The sequence below is a fragment of the Carassius auratus genome, chromosome 2 (assembly GCF_003368295.1).
Source record: "Carassius auratus strain Wakin chromosome 2, ASM336829v1, whole genome shotgun sequence".
NCBI lineage: Eukaryota > Metazoa > Chordata > Actinopteri > Cypriniformes > Cyprinidae > Carassius > Carassius auratus.
In genome coordinates, this window is record NC_039244.1 from 19600 (window position 1) to 47586 (window position 27987).

General features: G+C 32.9%; 2 protein-coding genes and 1 long non-coding RNA gene across 4 annotated transcripts; 1 reads left to right on the forward strand and 2 right to left on the reverse strand.

Annotated features, from left to right (window-relative positions):
• The first annotated feature begins 8 nt into the window (after window positions 1-8).
• Window positions 9-16755, forward strand: LOC113111247 (uncharacterized). The gene is made up of 3 exons (XR_003293291.1): window positions 9-78; window positions 319-510; window positions 16573-16755. It is a non-coding gene; the product is annotated as an uncharacterized LOC113111247 (long non-coding RNA).
• On the reverse strand, window positions 4500-7544 carry LOC113111231 (nicotinamide riboside kinase 2-like). 2 transcript variants are annotated; one of them, XM_026275827.1, is made up of 8 exons: window positions 7394-7544; window positions 7219-7309; window positions 6428-6476; window positions 5569-5743; window positions 5413-5484; window positions 5227-5333; window positions 5066-5151; window positions 4500-4976 (listed from the first exon to the last, which is right to left on the reverse strand). In XM_026275827.1, the coding sequence occupies exons 1-7, from the start codon at window positions 7417-7419 to the stop codon at window positions 5066-5068; spliced, it is 606 nt and encodes a 201-aa protein (XP_026131612.1). In that variant the 5' UTR covers window positions 7420-7544; the 3' UTR covers window positions 4500-4976. The 2 variants fall into 2 exon arrangements, with proteins under 2 accessions (XP_026131612.1, XP_026131620.1); XM_026275835.1 differs by lacking the exon at window positions 6428-6476 and having other exon boundaries at window positions 7394-7524.
• LOC113111226 (caytaxin-like) lies at window positions 11463-27966 on the reverse strand. The gene is made up of 13 exons (XM_026275813.1): window positions 27470-27966; window positions 26151-26245; window positions 22973-23019; window positions 21400-21627; window positions 20002-20151; window positions 18745-18847; window positions 17439-17570; window positions 16807-16893; window positions 16629-16727; window positions 15180-15206; window positions 14825-14854; window positions 13248-13294; window positions 11463-12063 (listed from the first exon to the last, which is right to left on the reverse strand). Exons 2-12 carry the CDS (start codon window positions 26225-26227, stop codon window positions 13261-13263), a joined length of 1014 nt encoding a protein of 337 aa, XP_026131598.1. The 5' UTR covers window positions 26228-26245; window positions 27470-27966; the 3' UTR covers window positions 11463-12063; window positions 13248-13260.
• Between the last annotated feature and the right edge of the window lie 21 nt (window positions 27967-27987).

Below are 27987 nucleotides of genomic sequence, written 5' to 3' on the forward strand. Positions count from 1 at the left end.
ACCCTCCATAAGAGCAGAGAGCCGAGCAGACACACACACTCCCTCAGCAGAAGAGACTAAGATACAGTTTAGACTACAGTAAGTATCAAACATTACATTGAGTCTTTACTTGTGTGTCGAAAAGTGCCAAATGTGTAAAACAAACCACAAGCAGAAGCGTTGCTTTCCACCAGGTTTTGGACATTGAATGTACAGTAGCGAATAAACTCTGTTTCTCTGTTTCTCTGTTGGGTTTGCTGAATAAAATCTTCCCCGTGTTTCCTCCCGACATCAAACTAACGCTGCTACGCTTTGAAATTATTTCATTCGTAAATCTAGGTGTCCAGAGCTGCACTGATCTTTGTGTGATTTCACCAAGATGGTCTTTAATGGTTTGAGCACAAGATTTCCCAAAAGGAATATATTTCCACACACCTGATGCAGAAACACTATTCTTCGAGGAATTGCCATCTAAATGATAGAGCCTAAAATAAGGGCTGAAGGTCACCTTTAATTTACTTCTGGAAGCAGGTGAGAAAACGCATTTTTGCCATTCAAGGAGATACTGTACGCAGCATAAACGAGCTCTCGGGCTTGTGGATCATGGGATATGTGCCTTGCATGGGAGAATAGTGCAAGCGGATTGCCAGAATGGATGTATGATCTATAATCCGATGAACAAAATGTTTATTTGTCTCATTTTGAAGCTTCAACTTTGTGCGTAAAGCGCGCGTCTCCAAAGGCGCGCGAGGATTATCATGCGCGCAAACGAGAAAACGATTACAGCAAAAAATTAATTGAACTAGAAAAAAACAGCACTTGCATTTGTAATTCGAAAAATATACTTTATTTACAAATTATATACTAGTGCTTCTGTATGAGAAAAGCGTGTAAATGCATTACTATTATTTATTTACTTCTGTAATTATTATTTACACCTAAATATGCCAGTCAGTTCAACGGTAAATACAGTTTTTAATTTATTTAGTTTTAGTGAATATATTTACAGGTATTTAAAATGTTATTTAATATCTATTTTGTTGCTATTTGCATAAAATATGTAGCATAACTCTAACATTTTGTTTTAATAAACTATATAATTGAATGAATTATTTACAGACATTTAAATATGAATTAATACTGTTTTGATATGCACTGTGTTGTGATTTGTTTTTATAAAACTATAAAAATAAACTGCACAAATATGCTATGAATAAATGCTATATATTTCTATGTTATCCACGACAACAACATAAATATAAATTGTTTAAAATGTAGCACTTATTTAAAACAAACAAAAAACAACAACTAAAAGAACAAAAAATAATAGAACTAATATAACCAAGCAAGTATTTTCGCATAATAAGACATTATTTTTTATTAATATAAAACACTTGTTCAACACTTGTTCAAGAGTCAAGTGTCAGCAGGAATGCATGCAAGTTTTTACTTGCAAACACGAAAGCGCGCGGACACGTGTGTGGATCATGCGACATATATAAACTTGCATGCATTCTTGCTGACACTTGTCTCTTGAAGGCCGTAATGTCCTTTAAATTCAACATCCAAATTTGTCAGTGTCCATACTCCCTCATTTAAAGCGTCCCGGAGACCCATGAGTCTGTGTCACGTGGTCTGCATCAACCCGAGACACTGCTTCTCATCTAGAAATGGAGGAAGATGAAGATTTTGTGCCTAATGGACAAAACGAAACCCAGTTTGAATTTGTTGCTCGTGCACACTGGTCAGCAGTGACCTGGTGCCTGTCCTGTGGGTAAACCAGTCATTCTGATTGACCAAGTTAATCTTGCTATTAAAGCAGGGCTGGGTCTGATACTAAAACACCAGTAAACCACCACCTGTCCAATAATGACCGACATATACTGGTTACAGCACATATTTTATAAGACAATTAAATATATCTATTTTTTATGATAATATGATAATATAGAGTATTCAACATTTGCCTATTAATAATTAGAAATATAATTTTGTAATGATAAGCATATCTCTAGTTTGTTCCATGAAGTATTAAATTTTATTGAAATAGAAATTAATAATAATAGAATAATACAAATTACTAAAACAGTAAACATATTGACAAATATACACACACACATATACACACACACACACACACACACACACATATATATATATATATATATATATATATATATATATATATATACAGATATTTAATCAGAATGAATATTTTATTGACTAGTTTGTATTTGACAAAAATATAAATATTGTTATAATATTATACACAGCATATATATATATATATGTGTGTGTGTGTGTGTGTGTGTGTTTATATATCAATTTAATGAATGTTTATACTTCATAAAACACACACACACACACACACACACACACACACACACAGATTACATAACCCCAGTAATGTTGCTTAAAGGTTTAGATTAAAGATTAGACATTTATACTGATAATTAAAAAGATATCAGTGTCTCATCTGATCCCTTGTATATCTACACAAACAATAATACTCTATCAAATTTCTTCTGAGTATTTATATACTCTCTAGACACAAATACTAATAGTTCCTAATAATCCAGGACAAATAATAACAATCATAATATACTGGAAATGTCGTTGTTCGAAAGTGTCAGGTTCTATTAATAATCCACAAAGATGCCTCACACATTTGCAGCTGCTGATGGTCTTCAGCTGTCTCAGATATGATGGTGTATGACAACAAATTCGGCACACAAAAAGTCCCTCACACACACACCACTTCCTGGAGGCTCACACAGAGCAGTTGAGACTAAATGTCTAAAACTGCGATTGAAAACATATGAATAACTCGCATTTCAATTAAAATAGGAAAAGCTGAGCCGCAGCTCTGCTACTTTTTTGAGGTCTTGGTGACAAACTATGACGTTGGAGACCGTCTCACCTTTCCTCCAGCCATTCCTCGTGGTCCAGGGTCTGACACAGGCTTGAACCTGTTCGAGATCAGAGCATGCACATCTATTTACATCTCACACAAGCCCTTCTCTTCTGACACTGAAGGCATGTCACCTAAATATAACGGCTCACACACATAACCGTGCTCTAGACCCCTGACAATGCATCAGCAGATACCCTCCAGTCCAATCCAGTCATAGAAATGCTTTCCAATCTGTTTGACAACCTGCAGGACTGCAACGAGATCACATGGAGAGCAAACAGGGACTCGTGCTTCAGAAGAGATCTCAAAAATCTGTGCTCAGATTTGCTAAGACACATTTGTATTCAAGCCAGAGATCTAAATATAAACGTAAACATTGCAAGTGGTAGAGCATTGCTTACCATGCGCAAAATTGGGGGTTCGAATCCCAGGGAACACATGTTAGGAAAAATTGTTAGACTGAATGCAATGTTAGTTGCTTTGGATAAAAGCGTGTGCGTTCTAATTTTTTTATAAACGTGCAAATTTGTAGCTAACATAGTAGTTTTGTCTTGTTTTCAGGTACAGATATTTAAGCATTCTTAAATCAAGGTACATTTACTTATGCAAAATGATGTTTTACTTGTTTTACAAAAATAAATAAAAAAAATTAAAAGTTTTTTGCTTACAACAATATCCTATCAAACATTAATTTACAATAAATAAATTAGCAAACTAAAATATGTTTCACGAAGTATTTATGTAAATGCATTTTCTAACAGAATTTTTTTTTTATTTTTATTTTGTATCTAAAATATAAATATATATATTTTTAAAGCATATAAGAAATACATTCACATTTGAAGAAAAAGTCAATTTGTCATCTATAACACATAGATGAACAGAAATCAGCGAAGGCTGCAAGCGTTGATACTAAAATGAGGCAAAACTGAGATAACCTTGAAGCCATAAAAGCTCTCTATCATGTTTGACATTCACACCTGGTATTAGATTCCAGTCTGCATGAACAGATGCCAGTATAGAGGCCTACTGTTACACAACACGGTCACAAATGACGTCCGTTTCCATTCCTCTGTTTATTATCATGCATCAAACACTATCAAAGTGCCTTCTGTTTCTTGATATTACTTAATATTATGCCACAAATAAATACTTCACTGTACCATAGACACAAATCAATGCATATACATCATACATAAAGTACTTGATGTTCAGAGGATAAAATAAGCAAGGGAAGTTTCTGATTGTTTGTGTGCACTGAATGTACGTCAATAAAGTTTAGTAGCCTTTTGACATTTCAAACAAGCTATAAATACTAACACACTGACCTTGTGTCTGAGTGTCTGATAAGTGTTTGTTTTCCTGTTACATGACATATAAAACTTTGGATAAATGCTTGAATAAATGTAATAAATTGCTGTACCAAGTATTTTGCCAGAGTAGTTTTTGATGTATTAAGTGAAGGGATATAAATATATCAGGAAATAATGAAATAAACGATGAAATGTAAACATAAATAAACAAACTAAAATGAGAAATTGCAAAAAATGCCCTGTAATTTAATTAAATAGCCTTCAATTAATAAATATACAACACATAAACCATAAAGGGTGTAATGTTCTTTTTATGAAGAATGAAAATTACACAAAATATGATACACTGGGAATTAAATCAATAATGAAATGCATACAGAAATGCATATTTACTGTATATTTATTTCAACATTTTTATTAAATGATTTGATTCAATATTTAGTTTATCCCATTACAGTCCTCCATCAAAGTCCAGAAACTGAAATCATAAAGAGTTTGATCTTTTCTACACAACACAGATGTCTGTTCTGATTGAAGATGAAGATGGTAGAGCTTTGGCTAATTTATAATTGCCATATACTGTTCGTCTCTGGGCATCCAAGAGAGTAATGCTTGTTTTTAATAAAACAAAGTTACATAGAGCAATATAAAATCACAGGCTTTTGCCATCCGTTTTAAAATAAGTTAGTATTTATTTACAAAATCCGTCTAGTGGCAGAAGCTATTTACAGTTCTATACACACACCATCTTCATTCCAACTAAAGAGATGCTGCAAAGAGAATAAGGAAAATAGATATGAAAAACATCTTTACAATGATGCACGTCATACTGTAAATATTAAAGGATGGAGGATCTTACCTATAAGACGTTCAACAGGGAGTTCTGAATGCCTTCATAAACTTGGTCATAGAGCTCGTCTTTTGTTCTCATTCCGTCCAGATATTCTGCAGAGAGGAGTCATGCATGTAATGAGTTACAGATCACAGAATGCCTTTCTAACGCTAGACTGGTTGACTTACGGATATCTAGTCCGCTGTTTTCCATCTCCAGCCTGTGTTTCAAGTACATGGGCCACACGTGGCCATCGAACAGACCAGGAGGGTCAGGAACGGTGTAAGTTCTCATACTGAAACAAAGGAGACGGATTTGTTCGAAAACCAGCTAAGAATCATCCTCAAAATCTGATCTTAAAAAGCCATTCTCACCTTCTTCTTCTTTTGCACTCCCCGTATGGAATGGTGACATAGTAGCACTTGCTGTAGACGTCAAGCAAAGGCCTGGAGGTGAAAACAAGAGGAAACCATCAAGCTGAATAAAACCATTAAGCTGAATAAACCCAACAAGTCTTAGAAGACTCCTACTTGTAGTTATAAAGAAGAAATCCCTCTATAATGAGTATGTGGATTTCACGCTCAGGGTCCGAGCCGTCAGATTCGGGGGAGACAGTCACGCCGTGGGAACGTGCAAACTTCACCGGGTTCTCCATCCATCCCTTAACCGTGTTCACCATGGCATCCATGTCCAAGGCGGTCATCACTACACAAGGAGACAAAGAAGACAAAGCGTGTCTCACATGCTTGGATAACCAGAAAGAAAATAATCCATTGAAGACTTTATGTCTTCTAATTGTCCTTTGTCTTTTAAGGGATGTTAATAATTAATATAATAGGACTGTGAGTCAAATTTACACTACCAGTCTAAAGTTTGGACACGCTTATTTTTTATTACTGCTAGTAATAAAATGGTAAAAAGAAAACTCTCACTCTAGATGCTCATCTTGTGATTCTTTTAAACACTAATGAAGGAGGAACATGTATAATGATGAAAAAAATCTAATTCATTCACACACTCTCAGAAAAAAGGTACAAAAGCTCTTTTCAAAAGACACATCTTTGTACCTAAAGACTCGATATTGGTTCCTTAAAGACACATAATAGTAGCTAAAGTTTACATATCAGTACCTAAAAGGTACAAAAGTGTACTTTTTGAAAAGGTACCACCCCAGTGCCAGCCTTTGTACCTTTTTTTCCTGAGATTGCAGGCTGTTTATATTCACCTACAGAGAGCATTTCAATCATTAAGTGTGTCCAGACTTTTGACGTGCAATGTAAGAGAAATAGTTTTGCTGGGTTTTAGGATTATGTTACTATAATGCAGAATGTTTATGGAAAGGTGGGAATACATTACTGTTTCTCTTCCCACAGCGAAAGCCATTCTTACCATCCCATTGTTTAAAGCCGTCCTCCCCGAGCTCTATTTGATCCTGGGGCTGCAATAACAGTGACCAATAAAACAAAAAGGTGTGGATCGCTCAGGCAGTGCTGGTCCCACCTGGACATGTGACGCCAAGCCCTCAGGCTAGTCCTCTAAAATCATCTTCAGTTTCAACTTAATTTGGTTGCAATGCACTAAATGTGCAGTTATGCATTCACTAGACTGAATTATCTCTAGGAGAGAAAGAAGAGCCTCTAATGACAGTTAGGAATGTGTGTGTGATGCACTTAAGAGGTGTTATTAAATATATCAGTATGGGTGCTTGGAGTGAATGGTGGTATGAAGGTTGCCAGATCCTCTCACATGCCACAGAATGATAAATGCATGAGCAAGAGAATCAGATAAGTGGAATTAGGAGTTTAATGCTGCGAATGAATGCCTGCTAGACTCGTTTAAGGGTGTTTGAGGTTGGCTGTCCAGGAGAACACCAGCATATGGTTCATGAACCACAATATGGACAATGGATCCATAAATACAACAAATGACTAAGTCCTAATTTCTTTACCTTTTCTGTTCCTTGGAACTGCTGTGGCATTAATAACATTAAGTATTTAGACACTTTAATCAAACGTAAAATGCATTAAATTGATTGCATTAAATGGTTTTGTTATCTGTAATGCAACAGCGTTCACACATTCTTAAGTTTGTCTTAAATGTCTAAATACTTCTTAAAGGGGCCACACAGCATATCTCTATATAAAAGTACTTTAAGTTAAAATTGTGGGATCTCTCCATACCTTGAAAAAATCATCCTGATGTACAACACAACAGTTTGGTAAGTTCTTTATGAGTCTTCCCGTCAAAGTCGTCTTGCCTCCATTGGTCACACTGTAAAAGACGGATTACACGTGTATTAAATGATGATATCGTACAATAGAAGTGCAATCTGTGGATCTTGTGTATTATACTCACCCTCCTATTCCAATAATGAACTTCATTCTGATCCCTTTTGATCTTGGTCTTCGCAGTAGGACACTAGCAAAGGAATCGCTTCCTTTAGTTGCAGTCGGGAATGCTTTCTCTCTCCCTCTCTTTACTATTTCATTGATCGACTAGTCTTTCGCTTTATTATATAGGCGGCCAGGTTTTGCGTCACGTAGACGCGAATCGCATGCCTATCGAGGAACCAATCAGCGTTTGAGCCGTCCTGCTCATTTGCATATTTGCACCTGTTCCACCTGTCGCTGCGCGTCAGTCGAGGGTCGCGCGCGCGGTGGGGGCAGCTCTGAGGGGCAACTAAAGAGTGGAAATATACCACTAAATCATGCCAGCTAGCACACAGTTTGTGTTTAGCACGCATTTCAAACACTACCGAGATGAAGGACGTCAATAAACGCAGGTGTAATGGAATAAACACTTAAGATTCAGAAATCAAAATATTTTGCTTCATATATATACATATTCAATTGTATAATCAATGCTATGAAAAAACAGACTACAACTGTAATAAATTAGCTTATCTTAATACTGAAGATTGATCATTTTATTATTAATACAATTGTGTATTTTTATGAATAATTTTATAAATTATTATTATTATTATTATATGTAATCTGATCTCCCTTCACCATAATTAGTACAAAAAATAAAGTTAAAATAATAATTTGCATTACATTTTTATCCAAACAATTAATAAAGTAATAAAATAATAAATAAAGGATTATTTTTTATTCCAAATAAATAATGGTGATATCATTATTTTAACAAATAAAGGTGTTTTTTTTTAATATGTCCTCAAACTTCTAGCTGTGATATGACATACAAGTATAATATATTTGTTCCCGAATGCACAGTATGTGGTACACTTGTTTCTACACATTATTTCTGCCCTACATTTCATGGGTCATTTTACTCTGTGAACTCCAGTCTGGCCAGAATCCCACATGTGATTATTCATTTTCAACATCATCAAGTACTTACACAGAATGTTTAAGCTTGTAGTTTACGAGAGAGAGAGAGAGAGAGAGAGAGAGAGAGAGAGAGATGACTGCAAGAACAGACCTATGATTGATTTATGTTTGTGATTTATGCAATTTGGATGGTTGTTAATCAATATGGAAGTGCAGATCTCAGAGCCACATGTTAAATAAAGACAAGACATGTGCGTGGTATTTCAGTATGTTTCCTCTCATGATACTTGACCATCCTGATCAAATTGTTTCCAATTACTTGCCTCGTCTTGTTGGAACAGTGTAAGGGAACTTTTCTCCTGGCCTGAGGTGAATAGTTCCATACTTAATCAGCTCTTAGCGGATGCAGCCAAAGAGCTATATTTGGCATGATGTCTATGTGTGACACGGTACAAATGCTTCTGATGCAACTCACATGAATACCAGACTATCATTTAAATATCAAAAGACCTGATGGCAATAGCTCTGTTCCAAAACATTGTCATAAATACATAAATTGCTTTGAAAATGATCAGTTTCTCCAGCTTGACTTTACTTGACTCTTGAGATTACAGATAGCATGAGGTGACGAAGCTCAGGTTGCATTAGTTTCTAATGTTTTGTTTCTGACATCCTGAGATCAGATGTATTTACACAAGAGTGTGTGAGTAAATGACTCATGCATGACTCACCTCATTCCTGACCCACGAACAGCTCACAACATACGCCTGCTGGGACACGTGTCACTGGCCCATACTGAATTATAGACGCACTATAACCTTTTGCCCTCAAGCAGTAAAAATAAAGCGTAGAAACTTCCGTTACTCGTGGAGGAACATTGTTTTGGTTTTTACGTGAGTTCGGCTCCGCTATAACGAGGTTCAACCAACTCCGAGTTGACTTAGCCTGAGATCGAAACCCAGAGATTTTCTCATTTCTGTGTTAACATGCTGAGAGCTTTCACTTAACCTCCTTTCTGAAATGGGCAAATGATCAACGCTTTATCAGAGCAGACACAAACAACATCAAAACTCAAACAATAACAAAACAAAGGCTGGAAAGTACAGTATCTTAGTGTATACAGTGTATGCTGCTGTTGTTTTGACTTGTTCAGTTGTTTTATAGTGCTACAAAAGTTTGACCACGCTGACATTATATAACGATAGCTATTCATATCATATAATCGTGAAAATTACATTAAGCTTTTTATATAAGCAAATAAACTAAAATAGTAACTGGTTTAGAGATTGGCATTTTTACCAAAGTAAACATTGTTTTGCAAATCTATTTAATGCACAGCAAGGTTGATTGCAAACACTTCTCGCTTCGAGGTTCAGACGAGGTTAAGTGAAAACTCTGAGTATGTTAACCCTGAAATGAGGAAAACTCTGAGTTTCTCATCTCAGGTTTAGTCAACTCAGGGTTGGTTGAACCTCCTTACTGAAAAGGAATCAAGAGACTGTAATACATAGTTTTACAGTTAAATTGACCTTTTATTAATTATCACATCATCGATGTTAGCAACTCATTCACTTATTGCATTTCCTATGATACAGATGATTTACACACAGTACACTGTTGTACAGTCTGATAATGTACATTATACAATAATGCGGCTTTAATTATCCCTTCAGAAAACATTATGAGCACTTGCATACTGATTGGTTAATCCACATCACATTTCAGTATTAATATTTGCTAACATTTCTTAAAAACCACTGTTTTTCTGTTAGTTCATGTAATTCAGGTTCATTAAATAATGCTAACAGATACATTTTTTAATTTTAACAATGTATTGAAATCTATGGAGGACCTTACGTGTGAGAATAAATAAATATAAAAATAATGCTACAAATAAATTACGAACATAATAAAATAAAGAGGAAATTTAGGATACTTTTAATTGTATCATTAAAAAAATGTTTTGTTTAATTTATTTTTCCATTATTATATTTATTTATTTTATTTTTATTTTATTTATTTTTGCAAGCTTGTCCTCCATACAGAAATTAAACATTTAGTGTGCTTTAATACAATGCTTAAGTTAATTAAATTATTAGTTTATTTTAACTGATGCAGTTCACTAATGATAACGAGTAGAACCTTCCTGTAAATTGTTATTGAAACATTTGTTATAAGAACTCACTGAATCCTCTCTCTGTACCCATAATGCATTATGAAGGGAAGGAAAATAAGCTCCGCCTCCTGTGACGTCATAATTAGGAAGTTTGAGTTGGAAGCACACAAGTTTGTACCGCAGAGCTGCATGAAAGAGTCTATGTACATGGTTTACTTCCAGTGATTTCAGACGACGCTCTGAGTGCAACACTTCTGCTGTGTTTGGAGTATCACACTACAGTGCTTCTTCTACAGTATGCATATTGTGCATGGAGTTTTCTGTACTGTATTGCACAATGAAACACACTCAACTTGATCTTCAATTTCGAGTGGGATGAAAAGTAAATCATATCAGCCATAAATGTTAAAATCTTGCCTCATTTGATTTGACGGACAAAGGTTAAGACATTTTCAGATTTAAGTGCATTAAAAAGAGTTGAATAAAACATGCAATACAATGAGGTCTTGTGACAGCAATATAGCAGTAAGAAGCGTTTATCATTGCATACTGTTCCAAATATGCTTAAAAAAATAAGTATGCATTGTGCATACTATGCAGTATGCCAGTATTCCATTCGGAACACAGCCCCTGATACTAAATAAGCACAAATATTACAGTTGTAAAGTTCCAGTGCCAGTGACACACAGTATGTACAGCTCACTTTATGAGCACATGACCTTCACATACTGTCTTGATGAGTTTAAAAGTCAACATGAAGGTCAAGCTTTTTTCTTTATAAAATCCTTATTTGCTATTATTGCTGTACACTAATATTATTATAGCTTAACCACTATTGAACTGCTGTATTAAAGGAATAGTCCACCCCGAAATTTGCTGAATATTTGCTTAATATGTCCTCTCCCTCAGGTAATTCAAGATGTAGATGAGTTTGTTTCTTCGCCAAATTTGGAGAAATGTAGCATTGCATCAGTGTCTGCAGTGAATGGGTGCCGTCAGTTTGGACTCTCATTTAGATGGCACCCATTCACTGCATACACTGATGCAATGCTACATTTCTCCAAATCGGATGAAAAAACAAATTCCCCTGCATCCTGAATGGGCTAATTGAACTATTCCTTTAACCAAGATGTTAGAAAATAATATGTTACCTTCGGCAACAACCCAAAACTGTGACTAAATAATTTTTGGTGCTTGGTTGTTTTTTATGTCAAGTTGTCCAATGAAAGATTATGAAGGCAAACAGGATTTCATGTAAACTGCTGCATAATGTAACAGGCTGAATGCGTTTCCCATCAAGTTAAAATCGTGCTGGTATTAAACATCCCACGTTTTACATCTGCACAACACAAATGACTGTGACACAAGATGTTTGAGTTTGCACAGATGTTCCTCTTCAGTCCTCTTGTTCACACTTACTCAGCTGCGGTCCGGCTGTGGTCCAGGTCAAAGGTCAGTGTGTATCGAAAAACGTCAGACAGAGTGTCACAAACATCGTTATTGTGTTTTGAGATGATGATGATGATTGTGTTCAGCCGCTGAACATGATTGTTCTTTAAAATCCAACATTTTTGGAAAATGGCATGCACAGATGAATCAATCGCCTCGAAGTGTATCTGTAAATGAGAAAAATATCATTCACAATCACTATATTTATCATTTAATTTATTAAAAAAAAAGTTTTTGTATTTATTAAAAGTAAAAAAAATAAAAAAAATAAATCCAAAGGTCATGAAAAAAGTATGTATGCATTAGTTTTGTTTTAAAATGTGTCTATATACAGTAGGATTTATTATTATTATTTTTTTTCAGTTTAAGTTGAGTGCATCAAATTAAACTAAATGAAAATTAGAATTTTAATTTATTTCAGTTAACTTCAGTTAGTTTTCCAAGTAACAAAAAACATTTTTTTATGATTTTATTATTATTATTATTATTATTATTATTATCTTTTTTAACTTCAATGACCCTTTTCGGGGTTACTATATTATTTAATATATGTTCAATATTTAATATATACAAAATTATTTTTTTGTATACATATATTTAAAAAATTTAATCTAAAATACATTCAATGAATATTTTAATAGTATTAAATATATAATAAATACATAAATAACACATTTTAATATTTAAACACTTATATTTCAATGTCAAATATGAAATGTATTTATATTTAGGGTCTTCAGAAGCTTCCTTTTTGCTTAAGCTCTCAAATCAAATAGTCAGTCAATATAATGCATGTCACACAAAGGTGGACGTCAATGACACCGTAACCGGTTTTCGCATGTCTTATGACTTATATTTCAGTCTGTTCCTCGCACAAAGCTATCAAATGACTTCAGATGACTTGGAATAAAGCCCATGAGTCATATGGACTAACTTTATGGGAGTTTTGTCCTTGAGATAGCCATTGAGAAGGAAATAGTTATAGAAGGAGCAATGAGAATGAAATATAATAACAGAATGCAGAGTAAATACTGACTGAATGTTCATTTTTGGGGGAATTTAAGTAACTCCCCAACACTGAAGACAGACAGACACGCCGGGTGATATGCGTGTGATGGGATATCGTCCATGTGCCGGTCAGTAGTCTGGTCAAAAATAGCATTGATTGGTAGCAAGGTCACTGCGGCTGCTGTTCTGACGAGAGCAGCAGATGTGTTTTATGCAACAGAGCAGATGAGACACCGCTCCTCTCGGCATTCAGAGACCCCAAATATGGCGTATGGTCCAGAGGTCATTAAACCCCCCCACCGCAGCTGAATCTACTGTTACAGTCAGGCGTTCACTCTCTTACCCAATGAGACGCGTCAGGGACAGGCCTCCGCAGCCACGGACGGCGGCCTGGAATATAATACACAAATCAACATTACATTCAAAACAAAGAGTGTGCATGCACATTAAACAATCACATCAGATTTCATAGCTTTTAACCTGTTAAAATGATGTAGGAAAAGTAATAGATTAATTTATGGCAAGAGTGCACCTCAAAAACCTGCATCACAAGAGGAGTTCTGACATTTGTTAAAAAAAAAGTCTTCTTTGTTGCCTTTTTCTCTATCACACTTATATGATATATCACTTAAAATCTCAAAATTCATCCTTTGAAACCCATTTTAAAATCAAACATTGCATTACCATGAAAATGGTACATCAGAATCATGTTACAAAATGTTCTTTTTTAGTCATGAATTATAAAATTTGGATCATGCACTTTCAAGTCTATGTTAAAAAACGTGAGTGACAAGTTAACAGGTTAAAATCAACAGGCAATAGTGTTTGCAACACATTTTACTTTCATAATTTGACATATTTCCTAAGATATTCAATGAGTAATTTTAACAATGTGGAATTAGTTTGATCTGGAGTTTTAGTGCTAGAAAAAAAAAAATTATTAATTAAAAAAAATATAAAAACAATTACATATATATATATATATATATAGATAGATAATTTGAAGAATAATAGAGAAAAATAAATGATAAAATAAAATACAAATAATTATATACAAATAAACATATCGTTATTTTGAATATAGATTAAAATAAAAATATTAAAATAAATAAGTTAATGAGTAAATAAAAAAAATGATACATAAGTACAGCACTGTAAGCCCATTCCTTGCACGGAATAAATTATTAAAAAGTTAATTGTGACTTCTCATCTCACAATTTCGAGTTATAAAGACAGAATTGCAAGATAAAAATTCTATATAATATTCTTGCAATTCTGAATAATAATTCAAAATATTTTCCAAAATAATATTTTTCTCTTTTTAACATTAGTTTTTCACTTTATGCAAGTTTTGTTTAGGGGTCCATGGCATCTAAAAGATTGAAAACCCTTGGGTTAGATGATGAAAAAATCAATTTTGATTGCATGTTGACTTTAAAGCACTGAATCATATATATGTACATGCACTGTAATAAAATGTCAATGCATGATGTTTTCTCATTAAGCTTTCGCTGTCAATGCAGTACCCTTTGAAATAGAAGTCTGTTTGATACACAAGTCAGATTATATTATGGGTGCATTACAGGTTGCATACTAATTGCTATTAAAAATAGTATGAGAGATAAGAATTATTTGACATTATAAAATGTCAAAGGTGCTCAGATGGTTTACTATTCATAAAGGATTTCTTGTGTGCATCCACCCGCACTGTGCTTGATAATTCGGTTTTTAAAAGAAGCCTCTTCTGCTCATCTAGGCTGCATTTATTTGATCAAAAAATACTGTAATACTGTATGTATACTTTCATAACCAGTAACATATATGCAGTATCTTTAGTATGGAGTATGCCTGTGATTCCAGACAGAACATATCTCAAACACTGCTGGGCTTCACTGTGTATATGGATGTAAAGGTTTTCACCTCTCCGATGTCTTGGCCAGTTGTTCAAGCCTGTGAGGACATAATCAAAGTAACATATTAGTGCACAACAAACTGATACAGAGCAACAACTCACTGCCTGATGTAGTCCATAAATGCAGTTATACATGTTCTTACAACAACACAGAAGATTTGTTTCTGAATGAATCTGCATTTGAACGAATCAGGTGAACTAATGATTCAAAGTCCCATTTATAAAGAGAGCCATTTACTTCCTTCCTGAATGAATCAATGCACTGAATGAATGACTCAATGACATTTCTGAAAGTTTTGTTATTATATATATATATATATATATATATATATATATATATATATATATATGCCATGGTTTTACCTTGCTTTATTTCGCTCCTCGTCACATCTGCAGAAAGAAGAAACCACAAACTGTTATCATGGTCACACATCACAAACACTGTCTATTTCTGAAACCTCACATCTTCAACACAGAGGAAAACTGTGTTCAGAACTGCCCAGTATGCTACAGTATGCAGTAGGTGTGCTTTGCATTTATTGTAATCCTGGAATACACAAAGATGACATACCGTATTTTCCGGGCTATAAGTCACACTTTTTTTCATAGTTTGGCTGGTCCTGCGACTTATAGTCAGATGCAACTTATTTATCAAAATTAATTTGAAATTAACAGAGAGAAAACATTACCGTCTCCAGCCACCAGAGGGCGCTCTATGCTGCTCAGTTCTCCTGTAGTCTACACTGAAGACACAGAGCGCCCTCTAGCGGCTGGAGACGGTAATGTTTTCTCTTGGTTCTAAATAAATGCGACTTATAGTCCAGTGCGACTTATATATGTTTTTTTTTCTCATCATGATGTATTTTTGGACGGATGCGACTTATATTATACTCATTTATTCAAACGAGATACTGTTTCCTACAATACAATGCACTTAAATTAACCTTTAATTTCCAGCTGCAATATTGAATAAGATTTGAAGTAAATACCCTAAACATTTATTAAAATGACATTTTTTTCTGATATGATAATGGTGCGCCACTTGGCAAATTAAACTTATTAAACCTACCATATCATATATAATATGCACATTTATAAAGCCTCTAAATGATCAGCATGATGAAAATGTCCTCCTTGCCTTCTGTCGTCTGATTTATAGTTTAGTGTAATTGTACAAACGTCCAGCTTGAGCTCGTGCTTCACATGTTTTCACATAATATTCCTTGAGATCCTGATCAAATGTGATTCTCAACTAGGATCTTTAGGTTTTTAAGGAATGTTTATTTTCTCTCGATCATTGCATTGGATTGCATTGCATTATATGTTTCGATCATTTAAATCTCATCTTACTGAGAGATATAAAGTGACGACATCACTTTATGTAAGAACCTGCTATACTGTTATAAATATCTAATCGATTTAGAGTACAAGCAGCAGATTTTTTTGTCACTTTTTGTGCATATGAAAATCAGCATCTGCACCGAATTGCATATTTTTGCTCAGTTTGGCTCTCTGAATAATAGTGTGCTTCTCATTATAACATACTGTCTTAGACATAAAAGTCTGATGCATCAAATATTCATTTATACTCTGCCTAATGGTTTAATAAACTCTTCCATTTAAAAAATAAAGGATGTTTTTCAGACTGTTATCTCATATGTCAGGCTTCTCGGGATTAAATATGCAACATAGTGAGATCATGTTAATCTGAAATGTTCATATCTGCAAAACTCCACCCTGCCCTTGTGTGTTTTAGATTGTGTAAACCAATAGACATCCATGTGTCTCCATCTGCTGGTGAAGTTCACTTACTGCAGCACACACTCGGGAATCTGCACGTGCTCCATGGGGACGATCTGAGCCAGCTCCTCCAAACTCTGGACGTACCGGATCTTATCCATGAATTTTACACTGCAGAGTGATGAAATGGCATTAAAACACATTCTACAAACTCTTGAGGGTGTTTATGTGCTGTATGGTGTTTTCTGACCTGATGAAGGGCCGCAGGATGGCCAGAACCGTCCGGATGAACCAGGAGGGATGTGCGATGATCAGACATTTCAGATTCTTTCTTAACCTGGATGTTAATTTAAAAAATATATATATATATATGAAATTCCACACCAAAAATGGTCATAATAACTAACATCAGTGTCCCCCACACAGTATAAACCCAAAGTTTTTTATGTGTCCCTGAAGCACAAAAGCAGTCTTAAGTCTCTGGGGTATATTTGTAGCAATAGTCTAAAATACATTGCATGGGTCAAAATGTATGATTTTTCTTTTATACCAAAAATCATTATGATATTAATAAGCTCATGCTCAATGAAGATATTTTATAAATTTCCTAACGTGAATATATCAAAACTTAATTTTTGATTAATAATATGCATTGCTAAGACCTTAATTTGAACAACTTTAAAGGTGATTTTCTCAGTATTTAGATTTTTTGCATCCTTTTCCGAATATTGTCCGATCATAACAAACCATACTGCAATGGAAAGCTTCTTTATCCAGCTTTCAGATGATGCATACATCTAAATCTAAAAAAATTGAATTCACTTAAGACTGGTTTTGTGGTCCAGGGTCACATATGGGGTTCTCATCTACGTTGATTTGTACCGTCTTTCGATCATCTGGTAGCATCTCTTGAGCCAGCTGATGCCCGGCATCCTTCTGCGCGGCGGTGCTCCGTTCAGGTAGATGATCATGTAGTCTTCAGCTACCAGCAGCTCCAAACTACTGATCACATACCTGCAGAGACAACACAATAAAGCATTGAGATAAAATATCCATGATCCATGAGGAAGTGCAAACCTGTAAAATATCCGCATTTGTTTGTTTGTTAAACATGGTCTTTAAAATCCATTCAAAATGCACTTGTGTTCACAGAGACTACATTTATTTAATCTAAAATACAGAAAAAACAGTAAAATTGTGATATATTATTTAAATTTAAAATAACTGTTTTCTATTTGAATATATTGTAAAGTTTAATTTATTTCTGCGATCAAAGCTGTATTTTCAGCATCATTCCTCCAGTCTTCAGTGTCACATGATCTTCAGAAATCATTCTGCTCAACAAACATTTCTGATTATCAATGTTGAAAGCAGGTTCATATTTCTGTGGAAGCTGTAATACTTTTTATCAATCTAATGCATCCTTGCTGAGTAAGACTATTCATTTCTTAAAAAGTGCTTTGTATGTATGTAGAACAAGGTTATTATAGTTAATAAAAATAAAAATAAAAACATTAAACTACTTGAAATAAGCAACCTTTTACTAGCAACCTTTTTTCATTTATATTTAGTATAACTTAATGCAGTAAAACAACTAAAACCGAAATATAATTAATAAAAACTACATAGACACATAAAAATAAAATTACTAAAAATGACAAAAACACAAAAAAAGACTAAAATTTACCAAAATGAAAAAGAAAATGGAAAATCTAAATATGAAAATTAATTCCAAAATATTAATAAAAACTATAATAGTAAATCAATGATATTAAAATAAAAACAACATATCTGTTTAAATAAATTACTACATCTATATGTTTCTGGAAATATTCGTGTGTGTGTGTATGAAAACACATTTATGGCTAATTCCTAGAGAAATAAACGAAATGTAAATAACATATTAATATTAATAATAACAATAATAATTGAACAAGATAATAAAAACTGTAAAGCAGTTATAATAATTCCTCTAACATTCCATTTGGATTCTGCTTCCACACATTCTAAATTTTCTAAAATTATGATTCTGAATCTGTTTGCTAACGTGATTTAATCTGAACTCTGTCTAGGACACACAGTCTCTCTCTCTGTAACACAAAGGTTCATGTTTATCTGATTTCAAATGCACACTGGTCTACTCTTTGACTAAAGTGTGTGTGTGTGTGTGTGTGTGTGTGTGTCTTACAGAAAGAGGTTCTCCATGATGTAACTGTAGTCTGCGCAGCCGCTGTCGGGCAGATAGCAGGCAGCAAACACGATGATGGCATTCAGTCCTTCACCGTAATAACCTGTGAACAGAAACAGTAGCAGGAGATCAAGCTCAACACTTTCCATGTTCACTGATCCCACTGTTTGCGTAAAACACCCTTGGAACACAATGAGCTGAAGTTTCCCTGAAGTCAACTTACAATCTACCAACAAACATGAAACATTAGTCATTCAACTGTTTTTACTACTGTACCTTTAAGATACGAATGGCCTTGTTTTTGTATGTAAAGAGTGGGACGAGTTAACTCAGAAAAAGCTGAATTTAGTGTTTTTTATATAGTTACAACACAAATTTGAAATAAAATAAACTTTAACACTTTAAGATAAGGTTCCAGCAGTGAATGTTAGTTAATTTATTAATGAATGAACAATGAGCAATATATTTATTACAGTATTTATTAATATTTGTTAATGTTAGTTAATTAAAAAACAGTGGTTCATTGTTAGTTAATTTTAGTTCATAGTGCATTAACTAATGTTAGAAAGCACAACTTTAGATTTTAATAATACATTAGTTTAGATTAAGAAATGCTGTAGAAGTATTGTTCATGCTTAGTTCATGGTAACTAAAGTAACTAACGAACCTTATTGTAAAGTGTTACCAAATCTATTTATATATATATAAACCTTTTCCAATGCATTCATTCTCATTTTCTTTTATTTTATCTAAAACTAAAATAACTAAATCTGAAATAAAAATGTATAAAACTATAGACATGAAAAAGAATAAAAATGACTAAAAGGTTAAGTTAAAATAAAATGAAAACAGAAAATATAAAACAAAAGCTGATTCAAATTATTAATAAAACTATAACAGTATCTTATTGATATGAAAATAACAAAGGTTTAAATCTCTTAATCTAGTAAACAGCATCAATAATCAATAAGTTGAAGAACAGATGTGTACGTAGAAATATATACAAATTAAATAAGTAAATAATTCTATGGGTTTTAAAAGTTATATTATTAGTTAACAAATTTTGTTTACAAATATAACTGTTTAAATAATTAAACATAAATTATAAAACATTTTTTAGAATTAGTATATATATATATATATATATATATATATATATATATATATATATATATATATATATATTTTTTTTTTTTTATAAATTTATAAATTTAAATAAAAGTTCTGTCATTTTAAATGATGATATCATGTCCTGACCTCCATGTGTGACGACACGCAGGTACGGCCTGATGACCTGCATGTCTATCCTGTGCTCCTGATCACCGATGAGCACTGTCCTCCACAGACGAGACGCACCGCCGTCTCCGTCGCCACCTGGACCCTTCGCACTGGCCACCGGAGTGTCGTCTGATAAAACAATATGATCTTTATTTAACTGGGCAATGTTGTATGTTATAAATCATGCATTTAACTGAGTATGATACGAACTAGACGAGAGAAGCTTGATGGCCTCGTCTGAAAGTTTGGAACTTTGAAAAGCCATATCAATGATTTCAATGTTTCTAGCATGATTTATCACAGTTACCATAATTTAACAGATTGCTAACATGATTTGATACAGTGCTAGCAATTTAATAGTATGATTTAGCACAATGCTAACATGTTTCTAGCATGATTTAGCACTTTGCTAGCACGTTTCCAGTGTGATTCAACACATTGCTAACATGTTTCTAGCATGATTAAGTACGTTGCTAGCATGTGTCTATTGTGATTTTACAAATTACTAAAGTGTTTCTAGCATGGTTTAGCACATTGCTAACGTTTATCGCACAGTTAACATAATTTCGCACATTGCTAACTTGATTTTAAAACAGTTCTAATATTTTACTAGTATGATTTACACATTGCTAGTATGTTTTCACAAGTTGTTAGCGTGATTTAAGACATTGCTGACATGTTTTAGCATGCTGCTAGCATGATTTATGACTTTTCTAGCACACTTCTAGCATGTTTAACATGTTTTAGCATGATTTAATATTGTACTAACATGTTTCTAGCATGAATTTGCACTTTTCAAGCATGTTTCTAGTGTGATTTTACACATTGCTAACATGTCTTAACAGGTTGTTAACATGATTTACCACATTGCTAACATGTGTATAGCCCAGTTAACATAATTTAGCATATTGTTAACATGATTTTGATACAGTTCTAGTATTTTACTAGAATAATTTAACACATTGCTGAATTTTTTTTTTGCATGTAGCTCTCATGATTTAATACACTGTTAGCATTATTAAGTATGGTGGTAGTAAGACGATTTAGCACATTACTAGCGCAATTTAACATGTTGCTAGCATGATTTAGGATATTTCTAGCACATTATTTCATATTGCACTAGCACGTTTCTAACATGATTTAACACATTGCTAACTCGTTTTAGTATTTTGTTTAAATGATTTAAAAAGTGCGGTGCTAGGATGTTGCTAGCATGTTCGTAACATGATTTAGCACATTAAAAGCATGTTTTAACATGTTGCTAACATGATATAGCAACTTGTTAGCATTATTAGGCACACCAACATAATGAGATTTGGTTTGTAATATTTTCTGGAGACAAAACCACATGACCTTTGACCTCCGAGTCTGACTGACCTTCCCATTCCAGCTCGTTGGTGTTGTTGAGGGAGCCGAGCGAGTCGTCGTCAGGCGTGTCGATGTCGTCCACGTTTATGTCCAGGTCGTCTGGGGTTTCCAGTAAGTCGTCAGAAAGCAGCGAACCTTCGCTTTTATCCAGCGACAGGTTGATGTCCGGAGCGATGAGCGTGCGGCGCTTCTGTCGACCCGAATCCGTGTGATCCGCCGTCAGAGCGGCTCGGTGAGCTGGACAGAGAAGTCACAAACATTCACAAAACAGACTTTACAAAACACATTTACATAAAAAAGAAACCCTTAAATTTATGAAAAACACTCTTCAACCAGAAGACAGCAGTGAATTTATAGTATCATTATTAATATACTTATATAGGATTCATTCATTATTTTATCAAATTCAGAGTGATATTTTAGTAATTTTAATACTTTAACTTAAACTATGCATATAAAATATGCTCTGACAACTATATATATATATATATATATATATATAAACATACATATTGTTTTTTATATTTAATTTCAGTTAACGTTTTTATCAACTAAAAATTCTTTTTTTATAATTTTGTTTTTGTACGTTTTCCTTTTTTTGTTTTCCTTTCTTAACTGTCTATTTTATTTAACTTTTAGTAATTTTACTACTTCGACTTAAACTAATTGATAACATAACAAGTCGCAAACATTCGGAAAAAAGGCTGTGAAAATAAAACACATTTACATAAAAAGAAACCCTTTAATTAATGAAAAACACTCTTCAACCAAAAGACAGAAATGAATTTATAGTATCATTAATATTAATATTTCAGTTTGTTTTAATGAATCATTTTTCTGTTTGTTTTCTTTTTATTTCATTTCAGAGTGATATTTCAGTACTTTTAGTATTTTAACTTAAACTGCAAAAAATATGAACCAGCAACTAATTGAAAAAATAATGATATATATACTATAATGTTTTTTTATATTTAATTTTATTTGTTTATTAACGAATTATTAATAATAATTATTTTAATAAAAATTTTTTTTTATTTTGTTCGTTTTAGTAATATTGTGTTTTTGTCAATTGTTTTGTATTTGTTTTCCTTTTTTAGATGTCTTTTTGCATTTAGTTTGAGTAATTTTACTACTTCGACTTAAACTAATTGATAACATTAATTATGTCATGATCATGAAATTTATTTTAAAATGTTATGATTATGATATGTAATGAAATTATGTTGAAAAACAATGTTGCCCCGGCAACTAATTGAAATAAAATGTTTATTTAAAAAAAATATTCTAATATTCTATAAATATTTAAAAAAATCTATTTTAATTCAGTTAACATTTATGTTTACTATTAATTGCTTTTAAAAATAAATATACTCTATCTATAATATAACAAAAAATATTTTTTCAATATTTTTAATTAATTAATGGTGATTCAACTTAGAACTTGAATCAGTTTCCTCTTCTTCTAATGAAATCTGTGGATTAACTCTTCTATTTTATTAGCAGTGTGTCCATAAATACTACATAATAAAAGTCTTTTTCACAGTGAAGAACACATGGATGAGATGCACTCAGATGAACGTACCGGTGTTGTCAGTGAGTCCATCTAAATCACCGTCTTCAGGAAGAGGCCTGGAAATCAAACCAGAGAAATTAAACAGACCACAACAACACATTCGCTGTCATTAGAGCCACTTCTTAAATGCACAATAATGACACTTTCATTTAGAGACCCACAATAATAATAAGCACCTTTTGGGGCACTTTTTAAGTCGTTTCTTACTAGTCAAGTGAAAAGAGTCATGCATCCTCAAGTCTTAATTATAAATAAAGCACTTTTAGCACAAAAAAGGGACAGTTAACAAGCTTTAGCCTCGAGATTACACAACAATTAAACACGATGATTATTGTAAATGATGCCGTTTGCACTTCTGTGTCGAGCCTGAACCACAGCGGCTTCTAAACAGTATGTTTCAGCAGATAATTAACCCATCATTCTCTGGCATTACGATCAGCAGTGTTTGTGTATCTCATGCTGACTGCATGTAATTACCCAGCAGTCTGTGCGGTGTCAAGGGACAAGGTTAATTAGAGAGTGCAGTGCAGTAATGAGGGTTACAGAACTCAGTTCAGACAGTTTTGGTGACAGGATGCTTATAAAGATGTCTGCTGAAGCCATTATCTGTGTAAACCATTATCATGAACGAAGTTTTAATGTTTGACACTAATATAAAAGAGACTATTCTTTGCATATGCACCATTATAATATGTAGTATCTGGTATATTAATATCAGTACACTGAAAGCTAAAATAAAACCATGCAGTTGTTAAAGTTCTATTTGAACTATTTTTTTATAATAAATAAATTTATCAATAAATTGCATAAAGACATATCATGAATCAATCATTTATTTAAATATTAATTATTGATATTATAAATTAAACTAAATAATATAATAATAAATATAAAATAATATAATATAAATTGCATAAAGACTGTTAACATGTGAAGCATTATTTTAATATTACTTATTAATATTATAAATAAAAACATAAATGAAACCAGTTACTAAATGAAACATTTATTTAAATATTATTATTGTTTAATATTATAAAAAATATATATTACCTTTCACAAAAACAGTTACCACGTTAAGCATTTATTTAAATAATACCTTTTTTTTAATTAATTAACAAATAAACCTAATAATAAAACAAGTTAATAAAAAAAATATTAAAATTAATTAATTAATTAACAAACAAACCTAATAATTAAACAAGTTACTACATAAAGCATTTATTTAAATAATACAAATAAAAAATATTAAAATTAATTAATTCATTAACAAACAAACCTATTAATAAAACCAGTAACTGCATGAAACATTTATTTACATATTATTATTAATATTATGTAATATATTAAATTCCATAACAACAGTTATCACATGAAGCATTTATTTAAATATTTAATATTATTTAAATATTTAATAAATGTTTACATTGTACCATAGTATATATCAAAGTATTACGATATTGCCATAGGATATAATCGCTATGCCATGGTGATTTAGGATTATTTCATAAGAAAGTGTGAGTTAGACATTTAATGCAAAATTATCAAAAGCAAAAACATAATCAGGTTCATCAGAGAGAATGTGTCATACAGTACATCATCATCAAAAACCTACTTCAGCGAGATTCTGTTTAATGTGGGTTTATGTGATAATGTGCATTAGTGCAGCATCAATTATTCAGCACTCTGTGTTTCTAACTCCCCCTGTTGTCATCGCAACACTGATGACCTCATATTTGCCCAGAAATGGTCATGCATTATGATGTAAGGCTGTGCTCTTTATGTCTTCATGTATGTTGACCCACATGCTGCTTCTGGACTGTTTATGCCACGATTCACCTTCACTTCTCGCTCATGTGCAGATAGATTACACGCTCTGAGCTCTAATACTGATCCCACATTATCAATCGTCCACGTCCACGATGTGCATATGTTTACACGCCTGGTGTCAGAGATGGAAATATGCTTATGAGCAAGGAAAAATCATTATTACCAAATAGCATCAACATATAGATCAATGCAGTGGTAATTAATTCTTGAATGAAGTCTCTTCTGCTTACCAAGGCTGATCAAAAAAATACAATAAAATGTGAAATATTTTTACAATTTAGAATAACTGTTTTCTTTGTGAATATATAGTAAAATGTAATTTATTTCTGTTATGCACAGCTGTATTTTCAGCATCATTACTCCAGTCTTCAGTGTCACATGATCTTCAGAAATCATTCTAATATGATGATTTGCTGCTCAAGATACATTTCTGATTATTATCAGTGTAGAAAACAGTTATTTTCAGGATTCTTTAATGAATACAAAGTTCAGAAGGACAGCATTTATCTGAAATGGAAATCTTTTGTAATATTATAAATGTCACTTTTGATCAATTTTTTCATCCTTGATTCAATTGATTTCTTTAAAATAAAACTCTCACTGACCCCAAACTTCTGAATCACAGTTCCAAGCAAAATATGAAGCAGCTCAACTGTTTTCAACACTGATCATAATCAGAAATGTTTTAGTATTACAGTAGCAAACAGTCAAAAGTCAGATCTCAATATGAACTCAAACATTTATCATAAATTCTTCAAAGACCAGCTTCCATCCACATTCACTTTAGCTTTTATTTACCGTATTTTCCGGACTATAAGTCACACTTCTTTCATAGTTTGGCTGGTCCTGCGACTTATAGTCAGGTGCGACTTATTTATCAAAATTAATTTGACATGAACCAAGAGAAATGAACCAAGAGCAAACATTACCGTCTCCAGCCGCCAGAGGGCGCTCTATGCTCTAAGACATAGAGCGCCCTCTCGTGGCTGGAGACGGTAATGTTTTCTCTTGGTTCTTGGTTCTAATTAATGCGACTTATAGTCCAGTGCGAATTATGTTTTTTTCCTTGTCATGACGTATTTTTGGACTGATGTGACTTATACTCAGGTGCGACATATAGTCAGAAAAATACGGTATATCAAAAACTATTAGCATTAATGCTACAATTACAACCTCTCTGTGTTGCATTTGAAGTTGAGCACAATGCATTGTGGGATACAGAATCTCATGCACTGCATACTGTATATCTGGAAATGTTGCAGGTCATATTCTTTGCAAACAGAAGATTCATACGCAGTAATAGCATGGTAGCATGTTATTCTGAGCACAGATCAGTGTTTATGTCTGAAGCTCTTACCGTGGGAAATCATCGTCTTGCCACTCATCTTTCACCTCCATGTTCTCCATGCGTAAAGTGGCTTCAGTGGTTCCCATCCTCTGCTCCGGATCACACTGAGCAACACAATCACAGAAGATCAGCACATTACTTCTCTTAAAAGAGCTAATGCATTGACTGGAACGAGTTTCACGCCAGAACTTGAGTTGATCTAACAGTCACAGTGTTGTTGTGTTTAAGGCAGAAACACTCTCAAATCACTCCCTATCAGGGGTTTACAGTCAACATGACAAATATTCATATTTGTTTTCAGCTTAAACTTATTTTTATTTAGTTTATTTTGATGTATTAAATAACTAAAACTAAAATGCAAATGAATAAAAAACTATATGGACAAATTTGAAAACACAATAAATATAAAGTGATGAAAACACACAACAAAATTAATAAAAATGAAAATGGAAAATACTAAAATAAAAACGAATTCAATATATATATATATATATATATATATATATATATATATATATATATATATATATATATATATATATATATATATATATAAAATCTAATAAAATATTACGAAAAAAAATAGTAGACTAAATGGTGTGAACAATTTTTTTTTTTTTTCTTGCATGTCATGTTCGGGGCTCCGTAAAATACAAAAATAACTTATTTTATTTTTTGAGCAAGTTACCAAAGCAACATTTCCCATGTTCATTTAGTTTCAATTGATTTACTAAAATAACTAAAATAAAAATAGAATGTATTTAAGAAATAAAAAATAAAAATGACAAAACACAGAACAAATTTTTTACATTTTTTAACTAAAATTAAAATACTGAAAAATAACTGAAACTGAAAATAATAAAAATAACAAATAACAAAATAACAAAAACACAACAAAATAAATTTTTTAACTACAACTAAAATTAATCAAAAATTAAAAAAGGAAAATACAAAGGTAAATACTTAACCATTTAATTACAGCTATAGTTGCAAAAGTAACATTTCACTAAAACTAAAATATTCTTAAAAATTAATAAAACCCACAGTATATTTTAATAATGAAATACCAAAAACACACAAAACTGAATGAATATAAAAATACCAAAATAAAAATATTACAATTAATATATATATTCTATATCTTTCTTTTTTTCATCAAAATATAATAACTTCTAATCTAAAATATTTTTTTTTTTGTTGACTCTCCTCCAAGCAGCTTTCAGCATCCAATCAATTCCAGACGGAAAAATCCACATTTATCTCACTGAAGGTCCTGTTTACTCAGAAATACGTCACACTGTGGAATGAAAATGAGTTCAGACACTCACAGCAGACGCTGGTTTCTCTGTGTTTCACCTTCAGGTCTGTCGATGTCTCAGCTCTCGATTAAATCCACTCATGCTTCAGATCTGTCAGTCAGTCTGTCTGTCTGTGGGGTGAAGCCGGTGCCGTCTGTGCTTCTCCTCAGACTAAGCGAGGCGTCTGGAGGATGTTCAGCTTCTGTGCATGACCGTTATCATCCAGAAACCACAACATACAGATTCCTTCAGAGCAGTTATCAGATGTGTTTTATAATTCTTCCCAGACTAGCGCATAATCCCGCTCCAGGTTACGTCATATCACCTGGTGTCTCCTCCCTTTCCTTCAGTCCTTCTCTCTCTTATGTGGTGCATTTATTTCCCTCCTTTATAAAAGCCAAACCTTTCTGAACCGTGCTGTATGTGGAGCAAGCTGCAAAAGATGGAGGTCTCCTCACTGTTCCCTAGCAACAGCATCCCTGCGTCTCCATCCAGGCACAATCTCTCCTCTGTACATTCATCCCTCGTTCTCTCTCTCTCTCTTTCAC